The sequence below is a fragment of the Triturus cristatus genome, chromosome 6 (genome assembly GCF_964204655.1).
Source record: "Triturus cristatus chromosome 6, aTriCri1.1, whole genome shotgun sequence".
Lineage (NCBI taxonomy): Eukaryota > Metazoa > Chordata > Amphibia > Caudata > Salamandridae > Triturus > Triturus cristatus.
The window spans coordinates 761,898,608-761,922,960 of record NC_140589.1 but is presented as its reverse complement, the minus strand read 5'-3'; the positions used below and the strand labels follow the sequence as shown (position 1 = coordinate 761,922,960).

General features: G+C 44.9%; 1 protein-coding gene across 1 annotated transcript in view; it reads right to left on the bottom strand.

The window, feature by feature from the left end:
• The window catches only part of LOC146817828 (uncharacterized), a 146,500-nt gene that overhangs the window by 61,209 nt on the left and 60,938 nt on the right, over positions 1 to 24,353 (bottom strand). The window contains exon 4 of the mRNA XM_085609247.1: positions 8,238 to 8,495. Coding sequence (XP_085465373.1) covers positions 8,238 to 8,495 — 258 coding nt within the window. The remainder of the gene's footprint in view (positions 1 to 8,237; positions 8,496 to 24,353) is intronic.

Here is a 24,353-nt window from a genome sequence, read left to right as displayed (position 1 = left end):
TTGCTCCCCTCGACCGATGCTGGCAGCGGAGTGACTCGGACCTCGGGTGAGCCCAGGCAGCGCTTCCGCTCACCTTGTAATGCTTTGTTATCCTGTATAACGGGATCTCCTCGGCGCGTCCACCATTTTGGATCGCGGACGACGCTGTCTCGGCTTCTCATTCATGCGCAGCTTGTGGCCAAAGCCTCTATAAGGGCGCTATGAGCATTTTTGTGACCAGTCATTGAGCCTGATTATGACATTTTTATTTTTTATTTTTGTGGCACTTAAATGGCATCTGTTTTATTGTGGCAAGGACAATAGAATTAATGATTACATCTTGCGCCTGTTCGTGGAGCTGCGGTTGCTGACTGGAGATTCTGCCTGGGTCTGGAGCACCCTCCTGTTCTCTCTTTTTGTCATGTTTCTTTTGGCAGTTGCTTCCTCGCACTAACTGGCTTGCACGTCATTTTGGCTCCTACGTCAAGTTACTGTGTCAGCCTAGTGGAATTTTACCTAACTCAGGAGCTTTTTCCCTACGTGCTCCCTTTACATCCTTGGAGGTGGGCCCCTTTTTCTTGTTTTTCTCTGTGTTCTGCTGGCTGCTGTGCTGTATGACTTATCTGCCATTCTATTTTCTAATTGGCTGGTCCTCCCTGGCACATTGTATTTTGTTTTGGCCTACTATTTTTGCGTCTTGCTATTCATGGGCAAACTACGTAACCCAAAATTTGTTTTTGTGCCCTCGAAGGGTCCTCCTACGGCGCCTTCCTCTTCCTCCTCAACTGTGGATTCTTCTCCAGTCTCTGCTCAAATGGCGGCAGCAGCTCCCATCCGTTCTCCCACGCCACAATCCTCTTCAGGCAAAACACCTCCTTCCTCTGTATCCTCGAAGCGCTTGAAACAGGACTCTCCCCCTCCTCCGCACAAGTCGCCACCTCCCATTTGCTATGGAGCTTCTGCTGGAAGAGATAAGGGCTCTTCGCCCGTTCGTGGAAGAGACTAACTCGAAAATGCAGCTTTTTGAAGCAAAATGGGTGTCTATGGATAACAGAATGTCTTCGGTAGAGCAGCAGGTTCAGGACATCCAAGTCAATTCTAAGCGTATTTCTTCTCTCGAAAAATCGGTTCTAGCCCTTCAGCAGCACAGAGGATTTAGAAAACAGAAATAGGAGGAACAATCTTCACATTTATGGTCTGCCGGAGTCTTTTGAGGGTGATGACCCTGTCACGTTTTTCTCCTCCTTCCTCTTAAAGCTTTTAGACATGCCTTCAACCACCTCCCTGAGTATACAAAGAGCCCACAGACTTGGTCCTCGCTTATCCACCTCTACTAAACCTCGAGGAGTCCATCCTTTTTTTTAAATTTACGGATTTGCTTCTGGTCCTCTCTGCGGCTAGAGCTAAACGTCAGGTCTCTTGGTTGGGCCAGAGGGTCTTTCTTACTCAGGATGTTTCCAATGTTACTGCAGCCAGAAGAAGAGAATTTTTGAGTCTTCGTGCTCCATTGCGCACTCTTGGTGCCAGATATGGTCTATTCCACTCATGTACCTTCAAAGTTACACATCAGAATCAAACTTGGACTTTTCAAGATCCTGCGGAACTTAAAAATGTTATTCATATTCAATCTAATTCTGGCATGGATACTTCTGCTTGTGGTTGAATGTTTAATCTTTCTTTTCCTGCAGGTTTTTCAATTGTAATATTTTTATGCTACCATTGTCTTTTAGATTAATAATTCGTTTTTTTTTTATTCATTCTTACGATCTCTTTTTTGATGTTTTTATCCTTATTGCTGCTCACTAAGTTGTTGGTTCTCTTTCTCTCTTCACTCCTTTTTCTCTCCCAAGCTTGTAATCACTTTTCACTTTTTAGCTGTTTCTCGTTCTACATTTCCACTCTTATGCATTTCTTTATGTGTCTATTCCATTGTCAGCACTTTTCTATTTATTTTTCTTTATTCAGATCTATTGTTGTGCTCCCCTCCTCCCTTTTTGCGAGTTGTGCTCATCGTCTCCCGTCCTGGTGCGTTCCGGTTTGGTCTCCTGGTTCCGGGAGGTCATTCTTGTTGCGTCTCTCCACTGTCCCGATATACTCTTCGTGTCCCCTTCAGGTATGTTATGTTCAGTCGTCCTTTTTGGATTTGCACTGTCACTTCTTGTAATTTTTTCTTTTTCTCTCCCTTTCTTTTCCTTTTCCCTTCGCTCTTCTTCTTTTTATCTGTTTTCAATCTTTCTCCGTCTCCATCATTGTTTTCCCTTTTTGCTTTACACTCTATTTCTTCTCTCCTCTCCCTCATTTCAGCCTTCTCCATTTACCTGTATTCTCTGTCATTTTATGCATTTTTCTTGCCTTTTATCTGTGGTTGTAGGTGTTGTTCCTGTTAATGTTCTTAGCCTTTTAAATTCAGAGTAATCTCCTGGAATGTTAAAGGTTTTATCAGCCCTATTAAACGTCCGAGGATTCTTTCCCATCTTGCTTCTTATAATCCTGACATAGTCCTCCTGCAAGAGACCCACCTCTCTGAGGCGGAATCTCCTAAGCTAAAGCGTGGTTGGGTGGGTACGGTCTTATTCTCCCCTTCTACTAACAAGAAAAATGGTGTGGCTATTTTATGTCATAAAAAATTATCATGTAAAGTGTTATTACAAGAAACAGATTCTGATGGTAGGTGGGTTTTAGCTAAGATGTTAATTAATTCTATTCCCCTGACTGTGTTTAATGTTTATGGTCCTACACAACCCGACTTACTTTTTTGGCCCTCAATTACGAGCAAATGTATTCAATACAAAGATGACTTTTTCATTCTAGGTGGTGATTGTAACCAGATTGTGGATCCCTTTCTTGATCGTGGATCCCTTTCTTGATCGTAAGTCAATGGTTCGATTTGTACCTCACAAGCCTCACAAGCAGTTTCTCGATACTATTTCTCAAGCACACCTCACGGATTCTTGGAGGCTTTCGCACCCTGACATCCTTGACTACTCCTTTTTCTCCCCTCCATACTCCTCTTTTTCTCGCCTTGACTATATTTTTCTTTCTCTCTCTTTGTCGCAAAATTTAATTTCTTCTTCTATTGAACCTATACTCATTTCGGACCATGCTCCTATTGTAGCGGACCTTGACCTTCTTCCGCATCCCAAACCTTCTCGTTGGCGATTTAATAATTCTCTTCTTACGGACCCTTTTTTCTCCTCCTCTTTCCGATCTTTTGCTACTGATTTCTTTCTGTTAAATGACGTTTCTAACATTTCCCCCACCTTCTCTGGGATTCCTTTAAGGCCACGTCTCGCGGGTTTGTTATCGACTTTGTCTCCAAGAAAAAGAAGCTTTTTCTTCAGAAACAGAAAGATATTCTAGCCCGCATTAAATCTTCGGAACGTAAGTTCTATTCTTCCCCTAAGCTCTCTGTTTCTCCGGATCTCATCCGTGCCAAACTAGATTTTAATAAATCTACTACCGATAATGCTTCGTCTATGCTCCTTCGCAGTAGCGCCCGATATTACGGTGGTCGCAATAAAGCGGGGAAGCTTTTAGCTAATTATCTCAAGTCGCGCAAGGAACGCTCTTTTATTGATTCCATTTATTCTTCTGATAAGACTTTATTGCATAAAGCTCAAGACATTCTTGACCAGTTTGTTATTTTATCGTACTCTTTATACACCTGAATCTTCTCCCTCTCCCTCCCTTATCCAAGCCTATTTTGACAAACTTCCTAAGCCTTCGACTTCTCTTCTTAATTTCCCAGCTCTGGAAGTTGATCTTTCCTTGCATGAGTTATCTACGGCTTTAAATTCTCTCACCAAAGGTAAAACTCCTGGCCCTGACGTTTTTTTAGTAGAATTTTATTTGCACTTTTCTGATCTTTTGCTTCCCAAACTTCTTTCTCTCTTTCATTCGTTTTATTTATCAGGTAAGTCAGAGGGTACATTTCAAGAAGCCACAATCTGTCTGATTCCTAAAGACGGTCGCGATCCCAAATTCTGTAAGAATTATCGTCCGATCTCTTTAGTAAATGTGGACTATAAATTGTTTGCTAAAGTACTTGCCCTACGCCTTGATCCCTTAATGCCCCTCATTGGAAAAGAACAGTGTGGTTTTATTAAAGGTAGGCTTACCTCTGATAATTCTCGCCTTTTTCTTAATGTTTTAAATCAGGTTTCGTCCCTTTCTATTCCTTTAGCGGCTATTTCTGTAGACGCTGAAGAAGCCTTTGATAGAGTTGACTGGTCTTTTTTATTTGCTTCTTTGCGTTGGCATGGTTTTGGCCCTCACTTTATTTCTCTTATTTCTTTATTGTACTCTTCTCCTAAGGCTTCGGTTCTGGTCAATGGTCAAGTTTCATCATATTTTCCTCTTCAGCGTGGTGTTAGTCAAGGTTGCCCCTTATCTCCTTTACTTTTTGTTCTTGCACTTGAACCCTTTTTGTCTTCTATCCGCACTAATGACTCCATTTCAGGTTTTCCTTATGGGGATAATCAATTGAAATTGTCCGCTTATGCAGACGATATACTCTTTATTTCTGATCCAGAAACCTCCATTCCCCCTTTACTCTCTGAATTTGACTCTTTTTCTCAGGTTTCGGGATATAAAATCAATTCGGATAAAACCGAAATCCTTCCCCTTACAAAATGTTGTACTCCTCATGCCTTCTCCCCTACTGGTTTTGCTTGGAATAGTTCCAAAATTAAATATTTAGGAGTATGGTTTTCCAATTCCATCTCCGCTTCAATTACTCTAAACATGTCTGCAGTTTTGTCTCGTATTGAACGTTTACTTTCTTCCTGGAACCCCCTCCTTCTCTCCTGGTGGGGGCGGTTGAATTCAATCAGGATGATGATAGCCCCCATCTTAATTTACGTTTTATCCATGTTATCCGTTCATATCCCCGCATTCCATTTTAAACGTATTGATTGTTTGTCTAGATTTCTCTGGAACAAAAAGAGATCTAGAATTTCTTTAGCGCAGCTTTGTAAGTCCAAGTCCAATGGTGGTGTCAACTTCCCAGACTTCCGTCTTTATCATAAATCATTCTCTTTTCGTCAGGCGTCCAGATGGCTTGCTTCCGTTCCTTCTCCCCTCGCTCCTCTCTGGCTTCACATCGAACAAATATTGTTGATGCCCTTTTCTTTTGGAGAGGTTGTACGTTTTTCTACCAAGGCTCCCCATTCGTGATCCCTTTTGTTTAAACATACCTCCGCTCTTTTGAGGCCTCTTTTCAACCCTACGACTATTACTCTGGAATCTTTCCTGGATTCCACTATCTGGTATAACTCGCTCATTCTTATTAACAATAGGCCCATCTTTTGGAAGTCTTGGAGATCTTTGGGCATCATATGGGTGAACCAGCTTTTTGATGGAGCGTCTCCTTGTTCTTTTCCTCATTTTCAGATGCCTTTTCATTGTCCCCGTTCCTTCTTGCAAAAGTTTGTTTCTCTGATGTCACTTATCCTCGACATTTTTTACTCTTCCTTCCTCTCCTTCCTCTGTTTCCCAAGCTCCTCTTAAAATTCTTTCAACCCTTCCCAAAGCTTCTCTCATTTATAAATTCTTTTCATCTCCTAATCCTGAACGTCTTAAATCTAAACTGGAGCTCTCGTGGGAGGTGGACTTGGGATGTGCTTGGTCCGTTGCCTTGTGGGATAAGCTCTGGTCCAGATCTTTGAAAGTTTCTCTCTCGTTCCTCCTCACTCAAACTTTATTTTATCTATATCATAGACTGTTTCTTTCACCACTCTCTCTAGCTCGTTTCTCTTCTTCTCCCGATTCTAACTGTTGGACTTGTTCTGCCCCTAACGCTAATCTCTTCCATCTTTTATTCTTATGTCCATCTGTTTCTCACTTCTGGAATTCTGTCTGGCTATACATCTCTTGTATTTTCAAACTTTCATCTCCATATTCAATATCTACCCTTTTTCTAGGCAGTTTATCTGATTATTTAGATCTTCCTCTGCCTTCTCGTGGCCTTTTTGATCTCATGCTGGCTTTAGCCTTTCAACACATTTCCTCTAATTGCAAGTCCCTTACAAAACTCTCCATCCGTCATTGGTGGAACTCCTTATGTCATTTTCACAGACTTGACACCGCTTTTGCCTCCTCACAGAACAGGGATCTCTTCTGGTTACCTCTTACCTCATACTTAGATCAGATGGTTCAGAAGAATGTGTCAACTACCACTTCGGAAAATTTTAAGCCGCCTTGAGGGACTTACTCCTTTTTCTCCTATATCAATATCATTAGTACAGGATTTATTTATTGTTCAACTTGTTCTTCTAGTTGCTTTTTGACTGTTTTGCCTACAGCACCCCTTCTTTAATAGCATAATTTTCATTATTTTTATAATATATTGTCACCTTTTCCCTTTCCTCCCTTTTAGTTTTCCCTCCCCTTCTCTTTCCCTCCCTTTTCCCATCTTTCCTTAAAATCCGTATAAAATGCTTTCGCTCATTTTTTATGATATTAGCTATTTACTGTTATTGCATTCTTATTACTTTGTCTCAATTTCTGCTGATATCCTTGTACTGACATTCTTTTTAAATAAAGCTTTTCAAACTAAAAAAAAAAATGGGAGCTTAAAGAGAAAAGGGGCATACACAAGGAGAACAAAATCAGTATTGTAACAACGAAATAAAGTGGGGCATCAAAAAAAGGAGACTTGAGAAAAAGGAAATATCAAGAGGACAATAAGGAAAAATAAATCTGAAAACGTGAGCAGAAAGAAGGAAGATAACCACCAAGGGTTATGACTGGAATTTTAGTGGATGATGGCTCTAGACAGATGGTAGTAAGGCTCTTCCAATAAGAACATTACAAACTTCACCCTGGATAAGAACCTGCTTAGACTAGCACCTTTTACTTTCCTTGTAAAAGTAATGGGAGTTTGAGGATTGTTTCCTGTATCCTGCATTCTACTATACATACAATGTACACACTTAAAACTCTACCTCAGTCATATCAGCCTCAGTTGATCCTTCCTTCTGCTACATCCTACTAGATGGACTAAAGTGTACCTAGGGAGAGCCATTTCTATCCTGCAAAACGGAGGCCCTATATTTGACAATTTACCTTCGCAGGAAAGTTAATTGTTTGCCGGCCATTTTGCTAGTTACTCTCGGTACATAAAAGATGGAGGCTATTCAAAACATATCCATGTTTAACTTAATCTTGCTTAGTTCACACTTATTTTTGCAATGGACTACTGGGATCTTTAACTCACGAAAACACATTAGGCGGACCTTCAAGGTAAGGTTAAATAGAGTAGAAGGCCACGTGTAGCGAAAATACAAGGATCTTTATTCATCTCTTAAATTCATGGGATCTGATCCTCAAAGTTATGAGGTGGACATGATGACATCCAGTTCAGTCACTTAGGGCTTACTTTTCACTTTGTGAAAAAAAACAATAAAGGAAGCTGGTGTCAGATTACACAGTCTACATCAGCTTCACGTTGCGGTCTCTCAGCCAGACTACATTTTGAGACTCAAGTGTGCCCTGCAGCAGATCTGAATCAAATCCTCCCCGCCCAAAAACAAACTACATCTTCGTCACGAACTCCCCAAAATTACCCTTCCAGAGTCAAGTTTCACTGAAGTTCCCATTTCAACAAAATTAACTGAACCTACAGTATAGCATCCTTGTTTCCCCATTTCAGATATTGCGTAGAATGATAATAAAATCTTACCTTGTTAAGGGTGAAATTGGTTCACTCCCTAGCAAATTAGACAACTGACAAGCAACCACATTTTATCCTCAACAAATTCCAAAGTCCCAAGCTGCCTCCCACCTATCCCCCTCTTTTCACCCTACCCCCCGCCCCCAGGCAGTGTGACAACGGTTCATTGACCAACGTTTATGTCCAGTGTCCCAGAAGTAGATTGGACACCAATTCCAGCCCTAGAAGCTCCCCTCCCAACTTTAAAAATCTGCATCAAGATCTGAAGAGCTATCCCCACTTTCACCCTTTATCACACAGAAAGAAGAGACCAGTCACAATCGTGGAGGCAGTGGTGGATTTAACTCACAGGGCAGTCGCTGAAATATTCTTGTGTAAATTGCAGAATACTGTCCAGAATTCAAGAAAAAACATCCACACAAGCAGTTTACACAGCAACATTGTTCACTTATCGTGGGCGTCTTTCCTTCGATTTCCCCAATACACAGGTTTCAAACCCTGAAGAACTGGTTGAGATATAGGAGTACAGATTCTGGAGTCCCTGGAATTTAGGTTGAAAAATTGTTTGTTGTTACAGATACATTACCTAAATTTTCATCCCCTTTGGCCAGTCTTCCATTCCAGAAGTCACTAGTGATGTGGTGAAGGGAAGCCAGATACTGGACATTGCACTGCTTTGTCCCCCAGGTGGAAACTTTCTGCTTGTTGAATCTTTTCCACCAGAGGAAGATTCTTTGCAGTTGCTTGGCACAAGATCTCGACAGACCAAATAACCAATATGTAAAAAGCCACTGGAATCGAAATCTGTTATACTGGCCAAACAACCAATCCAACTCCTCGTGACCTAGTGGCAGAAGAATACAGTGGATTATTATGTAAAATATCCATAGGAAGTACTGTGCAGTTCATGCCCATTACACGGGCCTTGGAATCATGCTAGTGGGCAAACAATCCCTAGGGAAGAAAAAAAGTGATTTGAAAAGGTTATTTCCCTTTTACATAAATTCCTCACTTACTTCCTTTTTTGCACTTATGATCTCAAATACAAGCCAGAAAAGCGTATACAACAGGACAAGCGTCTGGTTGTGCAAGTTGAATTTGCCACAACAGATAATTGACAAACACCATTCTCTCTCCCATACGACTGGTATTTGAAGTAGTTCATGCAAGGTTCTCCCAACCCCAGTGCCCGCCCCACAGAACCTCCACATAACAATGTATCTGGTTCCAGGGGGTCGCTTAACAGCTTTATGCCGATCCCGTTCGACCTTGTACTTTTAAGTAACCATTTTTCAAAGAATTAAAAAAAAAAAGCGGTTAAAATCTAGTCTGCATTCACGATGAGATCAATTGCAAACAAGGAAGATTGGAGATGCCATGGATTTGATGACAGTGTAGTCTAAAAATCAACTTAAATCTCCTTTATCAGCTATAGAGTATTCGGCTATAGAGTACTCAAATTCATGCTGGCCTGAACCACCAACGAGGAACTCCCCGGAGCAGGCTACTTTCCACTTAACGCAATTCTGCAGGAACAGGCAATTCCTCCACCTGCGCCCGGCCTGCATCCCACACCAACAGCCTGCACTGTCCTCCCCAACTGCTAGTAAAGCTTTTGCACTCTGGACAGGGAAAAGGCCTCTTCCAAAACTATCTGATGCTACATAAGGCTCTCTGATGTTATAGCTGGACCTCCAATACCTTGAGTAGAACAGCCAAGAGCGACAGAAGCACCATAATCTCATTGATGAACCGTTAAAATCACACGTCGATTCCTATACATTGGATGATGGTGGAGAGTAAGGAGGGTGCGGCCCAGGAAGTATTCATATAGTCACACTCCCTAAACCTCATGTTTGACATCATACACTCTGCCATCCTCCTTACCCCCGTTTGCCTGGCTAGATCTAATAAACCCATTACAAATGTCATCTCTTGAGCACAGAATAGAAGGTTCAAGCCAAGGCTCAGTCACATCCTTTAGGGCTTATTGATCTTTTATTGAGCGTGAATGGAAAAACAAAATGAAATGGAGAAGAATTTGGTCAAAGACAACTAGTGACCACGTGCAAGGCAATCGGATCAGACTATGACAAGACAGACGTGTGGTATATACGTACAAGTTATTCTTGGATGCAATTCTTTAGAAGACCTCGATCTACATCACAATTCTTAACTCCAATCTCTCGCCATTCTGATATATCTTCCAATCTGTATTCAGATATTCAATAAAACTATCCAAATGTTGGTTTATGCATTTTCCCAAGATATTAAATGCTAGACCACCATCCACTGCATAATGAAGTGTTGCCATAAAAATGAACCACAAATATTAAACAGTGCGCGCTGATAGATCAATATTGAGAAAGATTGGCTTCTCAAGCACGAAGGCTCTTATGCTCTGATTTACCCAATATCGTTCCCAGGACCACCAGTACAGTAAGGGTGAGCATTCAACTTCTCTGGTATAGCAAATATTTTCTCGGTCACCCTAAACCACATAGCGAAATCGGAGGGACGTCCAACACAATTTTTCAGAAAAACACTGAACACAGACTGAGTTCCAGGTTTTGAAAGTGCATCTGATCTAGCTAAGCAGATGTCTTCAGCCCAGTTTGCAAACATGTGTTAAGGAGACAGGCGTCATGACAGTCAGTGAGAGGAGATAGGGTAGCCAGATTCCTACTGGATGTTAACGACTTTACTCAAGGTAGCTTATAAGGTAGAGAGGGCCGAGTAAACCTACACATTTCAAGACATATGGACTTTAGAAATCGACCACAACTGACTGTTGAATGGAGGTGCCGAATGACCATCTGCTGCAAGTGATAGCTTCACAGAGATTTGTGGGAGTTAGCAAACATGAGTGGATATAACACCAGAACATAATCAAAATAATTAACAAATCAAAGGAATTTCGTCAGCTCTAGAACATTTGTGGATCAGATTACCATACCCCTGCCTGGAAGAAAATCCTGTGGTTAAGTTAGTTGAGAGTTGTTAGACCGGTCAGCCTTAGGGTGGTCTTCCCCCAAACCTTTTGTCTTCCTCCTTTTTTGCGGATTTCGTTTTTACTGGCTTGCACATTTTACCACTGCTAACCACTGCTAAAGTACATGTGCTCCCTCCTAAAACATAAGTAAATGAAATAGGCCAATTTAACATAAGCCAATGTTACCATAACTCCCTAGTAAAGTGATACAACATGTGCCCAGGGCCTTTAAATTAAATGCTACCAGAGGGCCTGCAGCACTAGTTGTACTACCCACTTCAGTAGCCTTTAAACAAGTCTCAGGCCTGCCATTGCTGCATGAGTGAGTGTGTAGTTTTCAGAGATCATTTCGACCTGGCAAAATAAACCACTTGCCAGGCCCAAACCTTTTTTAATGCATACAAGTTACCCTTACGAGAGGCCCTAAACAACCTTTAGGGCAAGGTGCAATGTATTTAAAAGTGGGACATGTAATTTTACGTTTTACATGTCCTGGTAGTGAAAGACTATTACATTTGTTTTTCACTACCTCAAGGTCTACCTCTCCCACAGACTTGCATTGAAGTTATTTTATGACATTGAATAAGCTATAATTTCCAAATGGGATCTGGAGACTAGTTCATGTTTGGTGTCTTTGGAATTGTAATGAAAAAACCCAACTTGTGGTAATGTCAGATTTTTAAATTACAATTTTGAAAATTCCCCTTTAAAAGTTAGCATTTTCCTGACTTTGCCATTTATCGCCTGTAGCCTGTTTCTGGGTCACATGACTGGGTGTAACCAACAGTTGGAAATTGCGTATGCCTCCAAGACAACCCCACACAATGCATCCGTCAGGGTATGTCTGGATGGCCCAACAGGTAGGATGGGAGAGCGGAACCAGGCACAGCCCTACTTACACTGAATAGGCTGTGTCCTGCCTCCACATAATGGGCTGTATATCCCTTGTGGTTAGGCTGGAGCCAGGGAAGGCGGGATGTCTGGGGACTTCAAAGAAAAACCTCTTCCACTTCAAAAGCACAACTGGGTATAAATACTGGACCTCAGACACCAACTCTTCAGTACACTTGTGGACCTGTGGCTCAGCCAGGAAGGACTGTTATGCTGCAGAGGACTGCCACTCTGTTGGACCGCTGCCCCAGTAGACTTCAGTCCTGCTGTGCAGGCCTGATGCCCTCTTTCCTGGGTGAAATGGACTGGACCTGCATTTGTTCAACCCAGGTCCCCAATGCCAGTTGATTGACCTGACTAGAGCCTCAGGGACAGAAGGCTCCAACAACCTCGAACTACAAACTTTGACACTGCCATCTGAGTCTCTACCCTGCCAAGTGATGCCACCCCAGTCCTGGACCCTTGAAAGTGGGTCTAAGGTACTCTTTAAGCCTCAGTGGATCTACCTGAACCAGCGCATGTGCATTGCTGCTGCCGCCGCATGGATTTGACCCATCGCAAAGACCCTCATTGCCTCCGCAGCCTCTTTGGAACTCCACGGTGTGAGGCATCCTCGGTGCAGACCCTCACATCCCTAGTCAATGGCAACCTAGACTATGGACTTTGCATCGCAAGCCCTCATCGACTGGATTCTCTATGATTACACAGGTCACGCTGCATCTCAGAACTGACATATCACTTCGGCTGCACAATGCACCTTTGACGCGTATCCCAGCAATTCACACCAGGATTTAAGGTACATTTTGCAATGGGCCTAACTGGGTCCTTGTAGCTGGCCCGTGCTCCATCTCAGTCAGCCTGAACTTGTGACTTTGGTCCCACTCGGGCGTGACCAGATTTCCACAGTTGGCACTTTGTGCTTGTGGCACCATTTTCACTAAAATCTTTAAACCTGCATATCTCCAATTCTACTGACTAGATTTGTCATTTTGGTCTGGTTTTTTTTATAAAAACGACTCAATTTTTCTAAAACTGGTGCAGGCTCCTTGTGTGGGGTGTTTTTACTGTGTTGCTGTTTGAAGTGTTGCATGAATAGTTTATACATTGTCTTAGAGTTAAGCTGGACGGCTCTGAGCCGGGCTACCAGAGGATTAGGCACAGGATAATTTAGGGTTTACTTGTGGCTTCACCCTGAGAAGAATTGTGATTGCTGCTTGAGAAGGGTTTCACCCCCCTCAACCAGTAACCCGATTTCTTACAAGTGCCCCTTCCTGCTTCAGTGTATTAGTCGCATTAGCTTTGGTAGGGTACCACTGTTATGGCAGACGTGTCTGAAAGGAGGGGTCGCTCTAGTAGGAGTGGTTAGGAATCCTTTTGCTGTATGTGAGAACCCCTTTGTGTATGGCTGTGGTCATCAACATGCTCTCAGATGAAAAGAGAATTACAACCAATACCACAATCTTATTCCTGAAACTCACAGCTCTGAAATACTTGGTTCTTGTCCACATTAATGGCAAAAGTCAAACTCTAAAGATATAGAAGCATTCTTTTTTCCTTAGGCTTTTGTCACTATTCCATGCTGCCCTGTGATTTCAGTCAGATTCCTGAAGTCTCCAATTTTAGGATCTCTGGTGCACTGAACCGCTCTGCTTGTGTGTGGTCTCTGGTATCTTTAGGCAGACTGGATAAAAGCCTAATCTTTATGCAAAGTATTCAACAAGAAACCGGGCAAACTGTGCCTTTAACTATTGGAAGGGTAAAAGGGTGGGCACTGGTCCACTTAAAGTAAAAAATCAACAAGACAAATCATAGTGCAATGTTAAAAGCATAAAGTCCTCTCTATGAAAACAAATGTTGGTGTAGTCCCGATTAGGATCAGAGCTACAGAGAGCTTCCCAATTTCTTCTGACCACAGATCTAGTCAAACATTTGTAAAGCGCGCTACTCACCCGTGAGGGTCTTAAGGCGCTGAGGGGGGGGGTGAACAGCCACTGATCATACAGCCAGGTCTTAAGGAGTCTCCTGAAGGTCAGCAGGTCCTGGGTCTGTCGTAGGTGGATGGGGAGTGTGTTTCATGTCTTGGCAGCAAGGTGGGAGAAGATCTGCCGCCTGTGGGTGTTCGGTGGATGCGTGGAACGGTGGCGAGGTCAGCGGAGCGTAGCTGGCGGTGGGGGGTGCAGAAGGGGAGTCGCTTGTTGAGGTATGCTGGTCCTGCATTGTGGAGTGCTTTGTGAGCATGGGTGAGGAGCTTGAAGATGATGCTCTTGTTGACAGGAAGCCAGTGCATGTCCTTCAGGTGGGCAGTGATGTCGAGGATGAGGCATTTTGTATGCATTTGAGTCTCTTCTGGAGTTTGGCCGTGGTGCCTGCGTAGAGGGCATTGCCGTAGTCTAGCCTGCTGGTGACAAGGGCCTGGGTGACCGTCCTTCTGGTTTCGGTGGGGATCCATCTGTAGATCTTGCAGAGCATACAGAAGGTGTTGAAGCAGGAGGAGGAGACTGCGTTGGCTTGTTGGGTCATTGAGAGTGCAGAGTCCAGGATGAATGCCAGGTTGCGTGCGTGGTCGGTGGGTGTCGGCACAGTTCCTAGCAAGGCTGGCCACCAGGAGTCGTCCCAGGCGGAAGGGGTGGAGCAGAGGAGGAGGACCTCAGTCTTGTCACAGTTCAGTTTTAGGTGACTGCTCTTCATCCATTCGGCGACAGCCTTCACCCCTGCGTGGATGTTTTGAAGGTGGCGGGGTCTTTGGTGAGGGAGAGGATCAGCTGGGTGTTGTCTGCGTATGAGACTATGTTGAGGTCGTGTGATCGGACGATGTTGGTGAGCGGTGTCATGTATACGTTGAAGAGAGGGTCGGGCTACAGGATGATACTTTGGGTACGCTGCAGGTGATCTTGGTGGCTTTGGATCGGAATGGAGGGAGGTGGACTCTCTGGGTTCTGTCGGTGAGGAATGAGGTGATCCAGTCCAGGGCTTTGTCGCAGATCCCCACGTTGCAGAGACATGTGCACAGGGTGTGGTGGCAGACTGTCAAAGGTGGCCGAGAGGTCCAGGAGGAGGAGGGCCCGGTTTCGCTGTTGTCCAGCAGGGCCCGGATGTCATCGGTGGTGGCGATGAGGGCGGTGTTAGTGCTGTGGTTGCTGCGGAATCCGGATTGGGACGAGTCCAGGGTGGTGTTACCTTTGAGGAATTGTGTCAGTTGACTATCTTCGATGACCTTTGCCGGGAACGGGAGCAGGGAGATGGGCCAGAAGTTCTTTAGGTCCTTTGGGTCTGCCTTTTTTTTTTTTAGTAGGGTGTTGATCTCTGCGTGTTTCCAGCTTTCCGGGAAGGTTGCGGTCTCGAATGAGCTGTTGAAGATCTTACGGAGTTGGGGTGCAATGATGGGGCTCGCTTTGTTGAAGATGTGGTGGGGGCAGGAGTCTGATGGTGAGCCGGAGTGGATGGGGTCTTCGACGTGGATTCAGGAGATCAGGCGACCGGTGTGACTGGGGGGCGGTGAGTCTGGGGTGTCGGTGGCTGTCAGAGAGGTCTGGGTGTTGAAGCTGTCGTGGATGTCTGCGATCTTGCAGTGGAGAGACTCGCATAGGTCTTGTGTCGGCAGGATGTTGGTGCTGGGGTTGGACAGTTCCTTCACGATGTTGAAGAGCTCTTTGCTAGTGTGTGTGCTGTTGGTCAATGCGTTCCTTGAAGGAGGTCCTTTTGGCCATTCAAATGAGTTGGTGGTGTCTGCGGTTGGCGTTCGAGGGCTGCATGGTTGTCCGGTGTTTGCTCATAGCGCCATTTCTTCTTTAGCCTCCGGCAGGTCTGCTTGGATGTCTGGAGGTCGGTGGTGAACCAGATGGCTCTTCTGTCGGTGGGTCTGTTTGTGGGTTTCTTGATAGGTGTGAGGGTGTTGGTGCAGTCCTCGATCCATCGCTTGAGGTTGCGGGCAGCAGTGTTGGTGTCTGTATGGTCGGTGGGACTCGGGCGAGGGTGGTGGGAAGCTGGTTTTCAGTGACTTTGTTCCAGCTGTGGTGGGGGATTCTTTGCTGGTGGTTGTGTGCGGTGGTTTTCTTGAAGGAGAAGTGGATGCAGCGGTGGTCTGTCCAGTGGAGTTTGGTGTTGTGGCTGATGGAGACGTGGCTGCTGGCGGAAAAATGGGGTCGAGCGTGTGTCCGGTGGAGTGGGTGGGTGTTGTGACAAGCTATTTGAGGCAGAGGTTGGCGAGGTTGTCCTGTAGTGTGGTGTTGTTGCTGTCGGTGTTCGAGGTGGAAGTTCAGGTCTACGAGGAGGATGTAGTCTGTGGAGGCCAGGGCGTGCGTGCAGACGGCATCTGTGACTGAGTCAATGAACTGTGGCCGGGGTCAGGGGAGTCTGTACACGAGGGTTCCTCTGAGGGTGGTATTGGGATCGATGTGGATATGGAAGTGCAAGTGTTAGGCGGTGCTGAGGGTGTCCTCTTTGTTGGTTGAGATTGAGGGTATTTCTGTGGACAATGGTGATTCCTCCTCCTTGTCTGTTGGTGCGGTCCCTGCGGGTGATCTTGTAGCCATCTGGGATGGCTATGGCAACGTCTGGTGCCGATTAAGAGTTCATCCAGGTTTCCATCAGGAAAGCGACGTCCAGGGAGGATGAGTCGAGTAGGTCCCAGAGTTAGACGACATGCGCCTGTGGACGGAGCAGGAGTTGATCAGTATGCATCTGAGGTGGTTGTGGTCCACTTTGGTGGGGTGGGCAGGACGTGCACAGGTGTGCACTGGCAGGTGTAGCTGCAGTTTCGGTAGGTGAAGGGTCTGTGGGTGAGCTTCAGGGTGGCCTGGAAGCAAGTGTAGGATCGGCCGGCATGGAGTGCTTGGAGCGTGTTGGTGTCGTAGCAGCGTCTGGCGTCGTGGTGCTCGCGGGGGCCAGGGGGTCTGGAGCTGGGCGCGGTCCGGGCACAGACCGGCTTGCCTTAGGCACGCCTTCGGCGCGCCCGCTGCACGTCTCCACTGCGCGACTGCGCAGCGGGCGCCATGATGTAGGGGAGGGGGAAAGACTGGGAGGCGGGAATGGGGCAGTAGGGGGAGGGGTCAGTGGCAGCAGGAAAAAGGAGGGGAGACCAGGGGGAACAATCCCCGAAATTTACAGAGGTTAACAAACAAAATAAATTAAATAAACACACAATGCGGCAGACGAATTACACCAGGAGAAAAAAGAATACCTACACTAGCTACTTCAAATGAGGACCCTTTTTTATGGTCAACCCGGGTCATGGTTTAAACTTTCATTCTGATTGGCCTGATCAGCCATCAATGCAAGTACTGAAACGTAACCACAACATCAGCATTACCTGCACAGCAAGCTTTCTTCCACCCCCCCCCCCCCCCGAAATGCCTTTGTTCAGCCAATTTAATTTTAGGTGCAATCCCTAAAATTAAAAGGGTGAGTTGTGGAGCCAAGTCCTTCGTAGCTAGACTCTGGAACACTCTTGCTTTACATCTTTATTCAGAGGTTGGACATCTCCCTTTTCGAAAGCTCCTCAATACATGGTTGTTCCAAAATAACTCTAAACCATCTCGCTCTTCGCTATCTTGCTGCTAGCGCTGGGATGCCTCAGGTTAGCTACGCACTCAAATGCTGTTGTAAGTTCAATTATATTCACAAACTGACAGCATCAGCACCACCTACATGAGCAGGACATCCAGAGCATCAGGAGCAATACTGTGCCTCTGGTATGCACAGCCAGTATCGCAGAAGCAGCACAGCCTGCAGCAGCAGCTAAGCCTAAACGGTGTGAGAATAGTAAGCGGTACACTTAAACAAAAAAAAAATACCTTTACTGGGGAACCGTAACCTAGGTTTTTGGAATTTTAAGTGTGCACCGTTTGATCATTTAAAAGGGTGAAACTCTCTTGAACAATTGAGTTTATTACATGCTCGCACTGTGGGGCAAAATGACAGAAGTGCACTTAAAAATTAAATTCTACCCAGGTCAGTGGTGTTGGAATACATTTCTGGCTATCAACTCAGCTGTCTGTATTTATTATGTTTCATAAAGAGAAAACATGACCATCACGGTATCAGAGCGCTGCACAACAAGCAAGCTGAAGAGGGTTAAATGTACATCAAAATACCTGTCACTTTTGATATTCTGTACAAAATTCTCCTAGCAAGCAGACCTTTTAAGGCATGGGCAAAGTGGGCAATGGCCCAGCCCAGCCAGAGTTTGTCCCGATTGAACCAACTCTTTTCTGCAGAGAGCCTTGCCTTATGACTTTAGATAATTCTTAAATAGATAGGTTTAAATACCGTTTTCCTTAAATTGATTTGGGTGATGTGTGAGAGTCTGTTACAGACATTTTGCAGAGAAAGGTGTGTTCAGGTTTCATGCAATAGCAATAAACAGTTTTAGATAAAAACAGGACCTCACATATGAGAAGTGGGAGGGTGTCAGATTATTTGCAATATATTAGTTAGCTTCTGCCATGATACAATACTGAAAACACACTTCACTATCCCTGAATATTAGATGTAAACATTTAGAATTTGTAGGGGGGCACCTATGCACCGTCAGTGACCTGGTCAAAGAGGCCATGAAAGAGCTGACATTTGATCATAAATTCAAAGCGGTTCTGAACAAGAGCCAAAATACCAGTGTTCCCAAAATCCCTAAAGTCTCCGGTGTCAAGCAGTGCTTTAAATGGGAAAAAATAAGTGCAGGTACTCATAAAAATGAGCTAGAGGTGTGCAAGGGGGCGGGGCTACGGGAAGATATGATCATACATAATGACTTCTGTACCAGTTGCAGCACATGTCAAAACATGAGAAATGTGTTCATGTCAACAAAACAGATTAACTCATTACACAAAATGAAAGCCAAACCGTGATATGTTAACATTTCCTTGTTTTGTAATATTTGCTGCTTCTTAATGCCATCCTGTTATTTGTTGTTTGGCACAATACTATAAATTCTCAAGCGTGCACATACACAAACAAGCACACATGTACACCAAAACATTCCACACAGTCTCCTTAAAAAAATCTGAGTGTCCCGATTCTCTCCCTCTTTCTCTCACAGAAGAACAGGCGCACACAAGCAGGCACACAGCCATATGCAAACACTCACACAAAGTCTCAGATGGGATTAAAGCCATTTTAAACTCCTTACCTCCCATGGCTTTTTTAATAGTTGCTGTCAGCAGTGGCGTAAAGATAATTGAGGGCCCCCCCTGCAAGGTATGTGGAGGGGCCCCCTCTGGACTATCAAAATCTCCCCGGCCGCAGTGCAGTACTGAGGGGGCCCCTGGAGCTTGGGGGCCCCCCCGCACTGCATGGGATGCGGGGGCCTGTGTTACGCCCCTGCCTGTCAGCCTGCTGCCTCCATACCCGTTTGCACAAATCCACACAATAGTGTGAATGTGATTAACCGCACGAGGCCTAAATGGGGCCTCCACTGTCAAACACAATGTGATGGTGCAAAAAAGCCCATCCCGAATAGTTCATCCACAGCTCAGAAATACAGTGGACCTTCACTAGGCTGTCAGATAGGTTACAACGCTGTCAGCCTAGTATTCACCAGCACTTGCAGCCAATCCGCCTACCTTTCAGGAGTACCGGTACTATCCTCACAGTAGAGAAGTGCAGTACTTAGTGATAAAAATAAGAAGTGCCGGTAGTCAGTACCTGTGATTGCTGGCCCATTTAAAGCACTGCCACTGCCCTTTTCCCTACGACCAGGCTCTTCCTGTCTCTTGCTGGTTCCGTGTTTTTACATCCACATGTCTGCTCCACTTGCCTTTCATCTTTACCCAGCCTCTAACCTTCTCTCGCTATTTAGATCTCTTACTCCCACTTCTGCCTTACTCTCTCCACAAGTGTCTTATTTCATCACTGTTTTTTTCCCTACTTGCCTCCAGTTCTCCCCTCCATGCTGTACTCATCCCCCAAGTTTGCCACCTGGCCACTATTTTGTTCCGATTTAGATATATATCCAGAGTTTTGACTTTACACAAATGTGTGTTAAAATACCATTTCTAAGCCATGATTTCAGAACTCAACAAATATCTGCCATTTTTATCTGAAAAAGTGGAAATGCTACCTTCGCCTGTCACCTCACTTCTTTGCATTCTTCCGTGCCCTTTCCTTCTATGTTCACCTTGTCTTTCCCCAAACCAAATACAGCACCAGACGTCACGAGAGCTGCAGGTTCCCTGCTATTTAGTACCCTAAGGCAGGGCTAACTTCACACTATGAACCCATTACCCAGGGCAGTCACTGTTATCATGTAAATGCAGTGATTAGTGTTGGAGGGGCACACAAAGGGAAGCAGCTCCTGTGCTGAACAAAAACATGAAAAGAAAAAAAAAACGACTTTGCTGAAGGTGGGGGGACTGTCATGCGCTGCCACTCACTTTACTACGGCCAGTGCCATACCTTAAATGGGACTGGATTAGTGACTGGAGGCCCCGACTCATTTCACACCCCTGAGGGAGGGGTGGGCGCAGGGGCGCTAAAGCACTTTCATCGCTGCATACCAGATTGACAGTGCAGTGTCTGTCTAGAGAACCTACCCTGTTAATCACAGTGTGACAAGAACCCACTCAAACCGCTGCAGTTTGGGAACACTGATATGCGCGCTGCTAATCAGCAGCAACGCTGCAAAAGGGCGGCTACTTCACAGCTCATGTACCTGCAAGCTGCTCGGAAGCCCTGCCCTGGAGGAGAAGCCTAATCTGAGCCTGCCGATCAGGGTAGCGGTACTCTCCCGGTCTACAGAGAAGTTTCGGTACTCAGTACCGGTGAGTACTGGCCCATTTAAAGCACCGGTGTAAAGTATAGAATACAAATATAAAATAAGGAACGCTATACTTTCCCTATTGCTGATTAAACAAAAAAAACCAAAAAAAAGATAGTTTTAGTTCACTTCAGCAATCACTTTTTATTAAAACCCTTTCCACTGCATCGAAGACAAGGGACATACAAGCAATCACCTTTTTATTCATGTTTTAGAAAGCCTCAGCAATCAGCAGCTGCGATGGCAGGCTCACAAGAATACTTTGAGACTTTATGACTTATCTTAAGGTCAGCACGATTTTTTGAAAAGTTGGGCCTTTTGTTTTTATTAGTGCAAATTGTACCTCCAGGAGTAAACGCAACCACTGTGATAGAGCGCCATGTGATTCTGAGATTTGTAGGGGTGCATCATATTCACAGTTAGTCGGCACCCGCATATAATCGATGTATGTCTAGAAGCGTCAGAAATGTATTTGCTATAATCATTTAACATAGAAGTGTTAGACATGTAATAACGTTTTGCGAAGTTTAACGTTGCAAGTTATCGTGAATGTGTTTGGAATAATGTAGATGATTAGGTTTCACAATAAATGTAATGGATTAAATGTGTGCCACGTTGGAATTAAAAAGTAGGTTGCTTATTTACAAGATAATTATGTTGAATTAATGCTTAGAATGTGATTTCGTAGTATGTTTCCGGGTCTGTAATACTGTCCCTAACTGCATAGGTGGAAGAGAAGGCCTGTTCATTTCTTATTTTAGCTATATTTTACAGGCTGACAGGGATTTCTTGGTTAAGGCTTGAGTTGCCGTGAAATGTAAAACTTCAAGATGCGAAGAGCTTTCCTTTTCGTTCCCATGTTTCTGTTGCAGGTGCAAGGACATTTAGCTTGTTAGTGAGAATAATTCTTTGTTTTAGGAGTTGATACGGCGAGAAGCCTACAGGGGAGTGCATTGGAATGTGCAACTGTAACTCTTAGTATGGAAGGTGCCTGGGACCCAAGGTCAAGCTAACGGACGATGGAAGATGGACAGCTGTGGATGGAAATTCACCGGAGGAAGACCTGGCTGAAGAGGTGTGCCGAAGGGCGTGTTCTGCGATTTTGGGGTTTTGTATTAGGGACAGACTCCCATGGGTTGGGCAGATGAGGTTTAGGCGGGAAGCTAGGAGCAGCATCCAAGATCGAGCTCTCACGAAGTGAAGACTTCTTAGGAAGTTTCACTCCTGACACCTTTTTCTTTTTTTCTTTTTCTCTTGCTTGGGAGGGAATGCTAAGTAGGGATGCCACTTTAGAATAGAGTAGGGACAGAAATGTTTTGACTAATAATTCCAAAAATTGGTATCAGCATAACGATTCTTTATTTGATGCTTTTATAATCTGTAATTCTTTTTATTTTTAGTCGAAAGCGAATTCTTCGTAGGCTAGCTTTTGTATTAGTGCCCATTTATCTTTTGTGCCTTGTATTGAGGTGCCTTTATGTTCAGATGTTTTTGCTCATAATAAAATCTCGGAAATTTTAGATCCGGAGTCCTCCATCCTTTAATGATGTCAACTTGCGGTAGTTATATTCTGATAATTGTGTTTACTCCCTCTACGCTATTTGGCAAGTAAAAACATCCTAGCGACCTGAGAGGGTTCTTGCCGATAACTGGTTAGACAAGAATCCGGCCCTATCAGTTGGTAGCAGAGACGGATGGTTATTTCCAATAGCAAGGGAAGATTTAGATTAGGATAAGTGATCCTTGAGGCCCATAGAGGCTAAGTGATGGTGTATCATCAGATGGTGAGCAGCAGATGACGGCGGCTGATGGACATCGGCGGAGAGTAGCAGTGCGGCAGAAAGCAGCAGTTCGAGGAGTGAGTATGAATAGGGTGATATGTTGTAGATTGCGGTGTTGATTTGTTGTGTGATGTTTTGCGGAGTTGGTGTGAATGTTGAGTGATTGTGAGATCAGGCTGTGAGCGCGCGCAGCCCGGGAAAGTCTTAGGCTCGACGAGTAGCTTAAGCGATTGGGTGTGGAAGACACCCGCGGTAGATTTTGTCGACCACCCGAAGGAGATCGTGAGGTGCCATAGATCACCTGGACAGAGATAGGGGGAGCGAATGTGTGAGTGCATGGCAAACAGACGCTGGTCGTGGGTTGTTGTATGTGGATTTGAGTATTTGTAACCTATCAGAGGCGATTTGTCTGGCAGGACGGGGACGGACAGTTGCCAACAGAGGTCGACAACTTCGAGAGACTGGACGTACAGTCAGAGAAGTAACTTGTTTGGGACAAACGGTTATTTCAGCGTATGAATGGGATGAATGCAAGGGTGAGATGTGAGTTGTGAAGGAGGGGAATTGCTGCTAGTGGAGGAAAAGTGACGTCAGAGGGTGTTGCGCTGCGATAGGTCGGTTGGTGTGAGTCGAGTTGTCATTGGTGGATTGATATCAGGAAGTAACGAAAAATTGTGCGCGTTCAGAATTTGGTCATTATGAAATGCTTTAAAGTTTTCCGAGAATTGTGTAGAGGTGACAAACATGTGGTTACTCGTGGGGGAGAAGAAGCCCTTCCCGAGGATACTCCGGCACATTACATGGCAAGAAATGTGGGGTTGCATACTATAATTTGGCTTGAAAATTGGCATAAAATGACCCAAGGCGAAAGAATTCGCTTTCCCGAGATATGGTTCATTCTGGTTGGAAGTGTTGTACCAGTTGGTCTGTGATGGCGACGTTACGACCTTTGCCAAGGCCAACATAATTTGAAGCATTGCATGCGTGGATTAGAGCAGAGCATGATAGGAAAAGAGATAGAAACCAGGAAAGGATGAAAAAGTCGATTAAGGCGTTGCAGGATGCCAGATGGGATGCAGAAGAGAAAAGATGGAGTACAGGCAATAGAAGGACACAGGTTGTATCCCTTACTAGTAAAGACTGATAATTCAAAGGAAAAGAGAGCGGATGAGGAGGATGACAGGGATACTGATGATAGCCTATTAGAGAGGTTATTATCTGAGAGACCACCTCCATACAACCCAGATGCCCCGGAAGGGAGGTCAGCTCAGATGGAAGGGACTGGGGGGGGGGGGGGGGGGGGGGGGGGGGGAGTACCAACCCAGTCAGATGTGAGAGTAGAAGGAAAGATCTCGACAGGAGTTGAAGTACGAGGAATCAGTCTGTAGCTAGCGCAGAGGTTGGGAGAGGTGCGAGGTTACCGGATGCTCTAAAGGTACCGGTCACCATTGGACCTATTGTTTCTGTTTACGACCCAGATCAGGAGAAGGTTGGAAGCTCAGTACAATCAGCTGTATGAGTGAGGAGTGTGACCGAGGGAAGTGGGTCAGTGAGTGGAATGGAGCAGACTCCGAAGCCTATAGAATGGAGTACGCCATTGCCAGCCACAGCAGACTCCTCTACGGGACAGGGAGAGCAGAGACCAGTGAGACCGAGGTCTTTGGCCGAGTCAAGATCAGATTTGCGAATTGGGACACCACCAGTGAGAAACCAGAACCAGAGTGTGTTAACAGCAGAAAGCGAACGAGGCACAATAGTGAATCGTTCTGTTCCTACGAGTATGTCAGAAGACAGTAGGTCACAGGAACGAGAATGTGAGTACAATGAAAGGGATGGTGTAGGTTGTCGAGAAGTACTGAAGGGAGCCCTGAAAGGGAGAATGTTAGATGTTGTAAGATTGAAGGCAGAGGTGGATGAGATAAGTGGAAACTTACCTCGAGTGAATCTTAATGTACGAACAAGATGAATTACTCTTTGTAGCGAAGGATGTGACTCGCAAAGCACGAACTGCTCACGAGAAATTGTCGGAATTGGCCAAATGGTATGATGTGGATTTGTCTAAAACTAAATCATTGCAAGGAAGTCATAGGTTGCAATACAGTGACCAGGAACTAGAAGAGAAAAGAGTTCCATATCAAAGATTTAATCATAGCAATGCGTGCATGGATTATGCTTGACAAGTGGGAAGAAAGATGGTCCAAGAAGAAAAGCTCTAAGAGAATAGGAGAGACACTACCTCCGGGTGTTGGGATGATGGAGATAGGGAATTACCCTTTACGAGAAGTG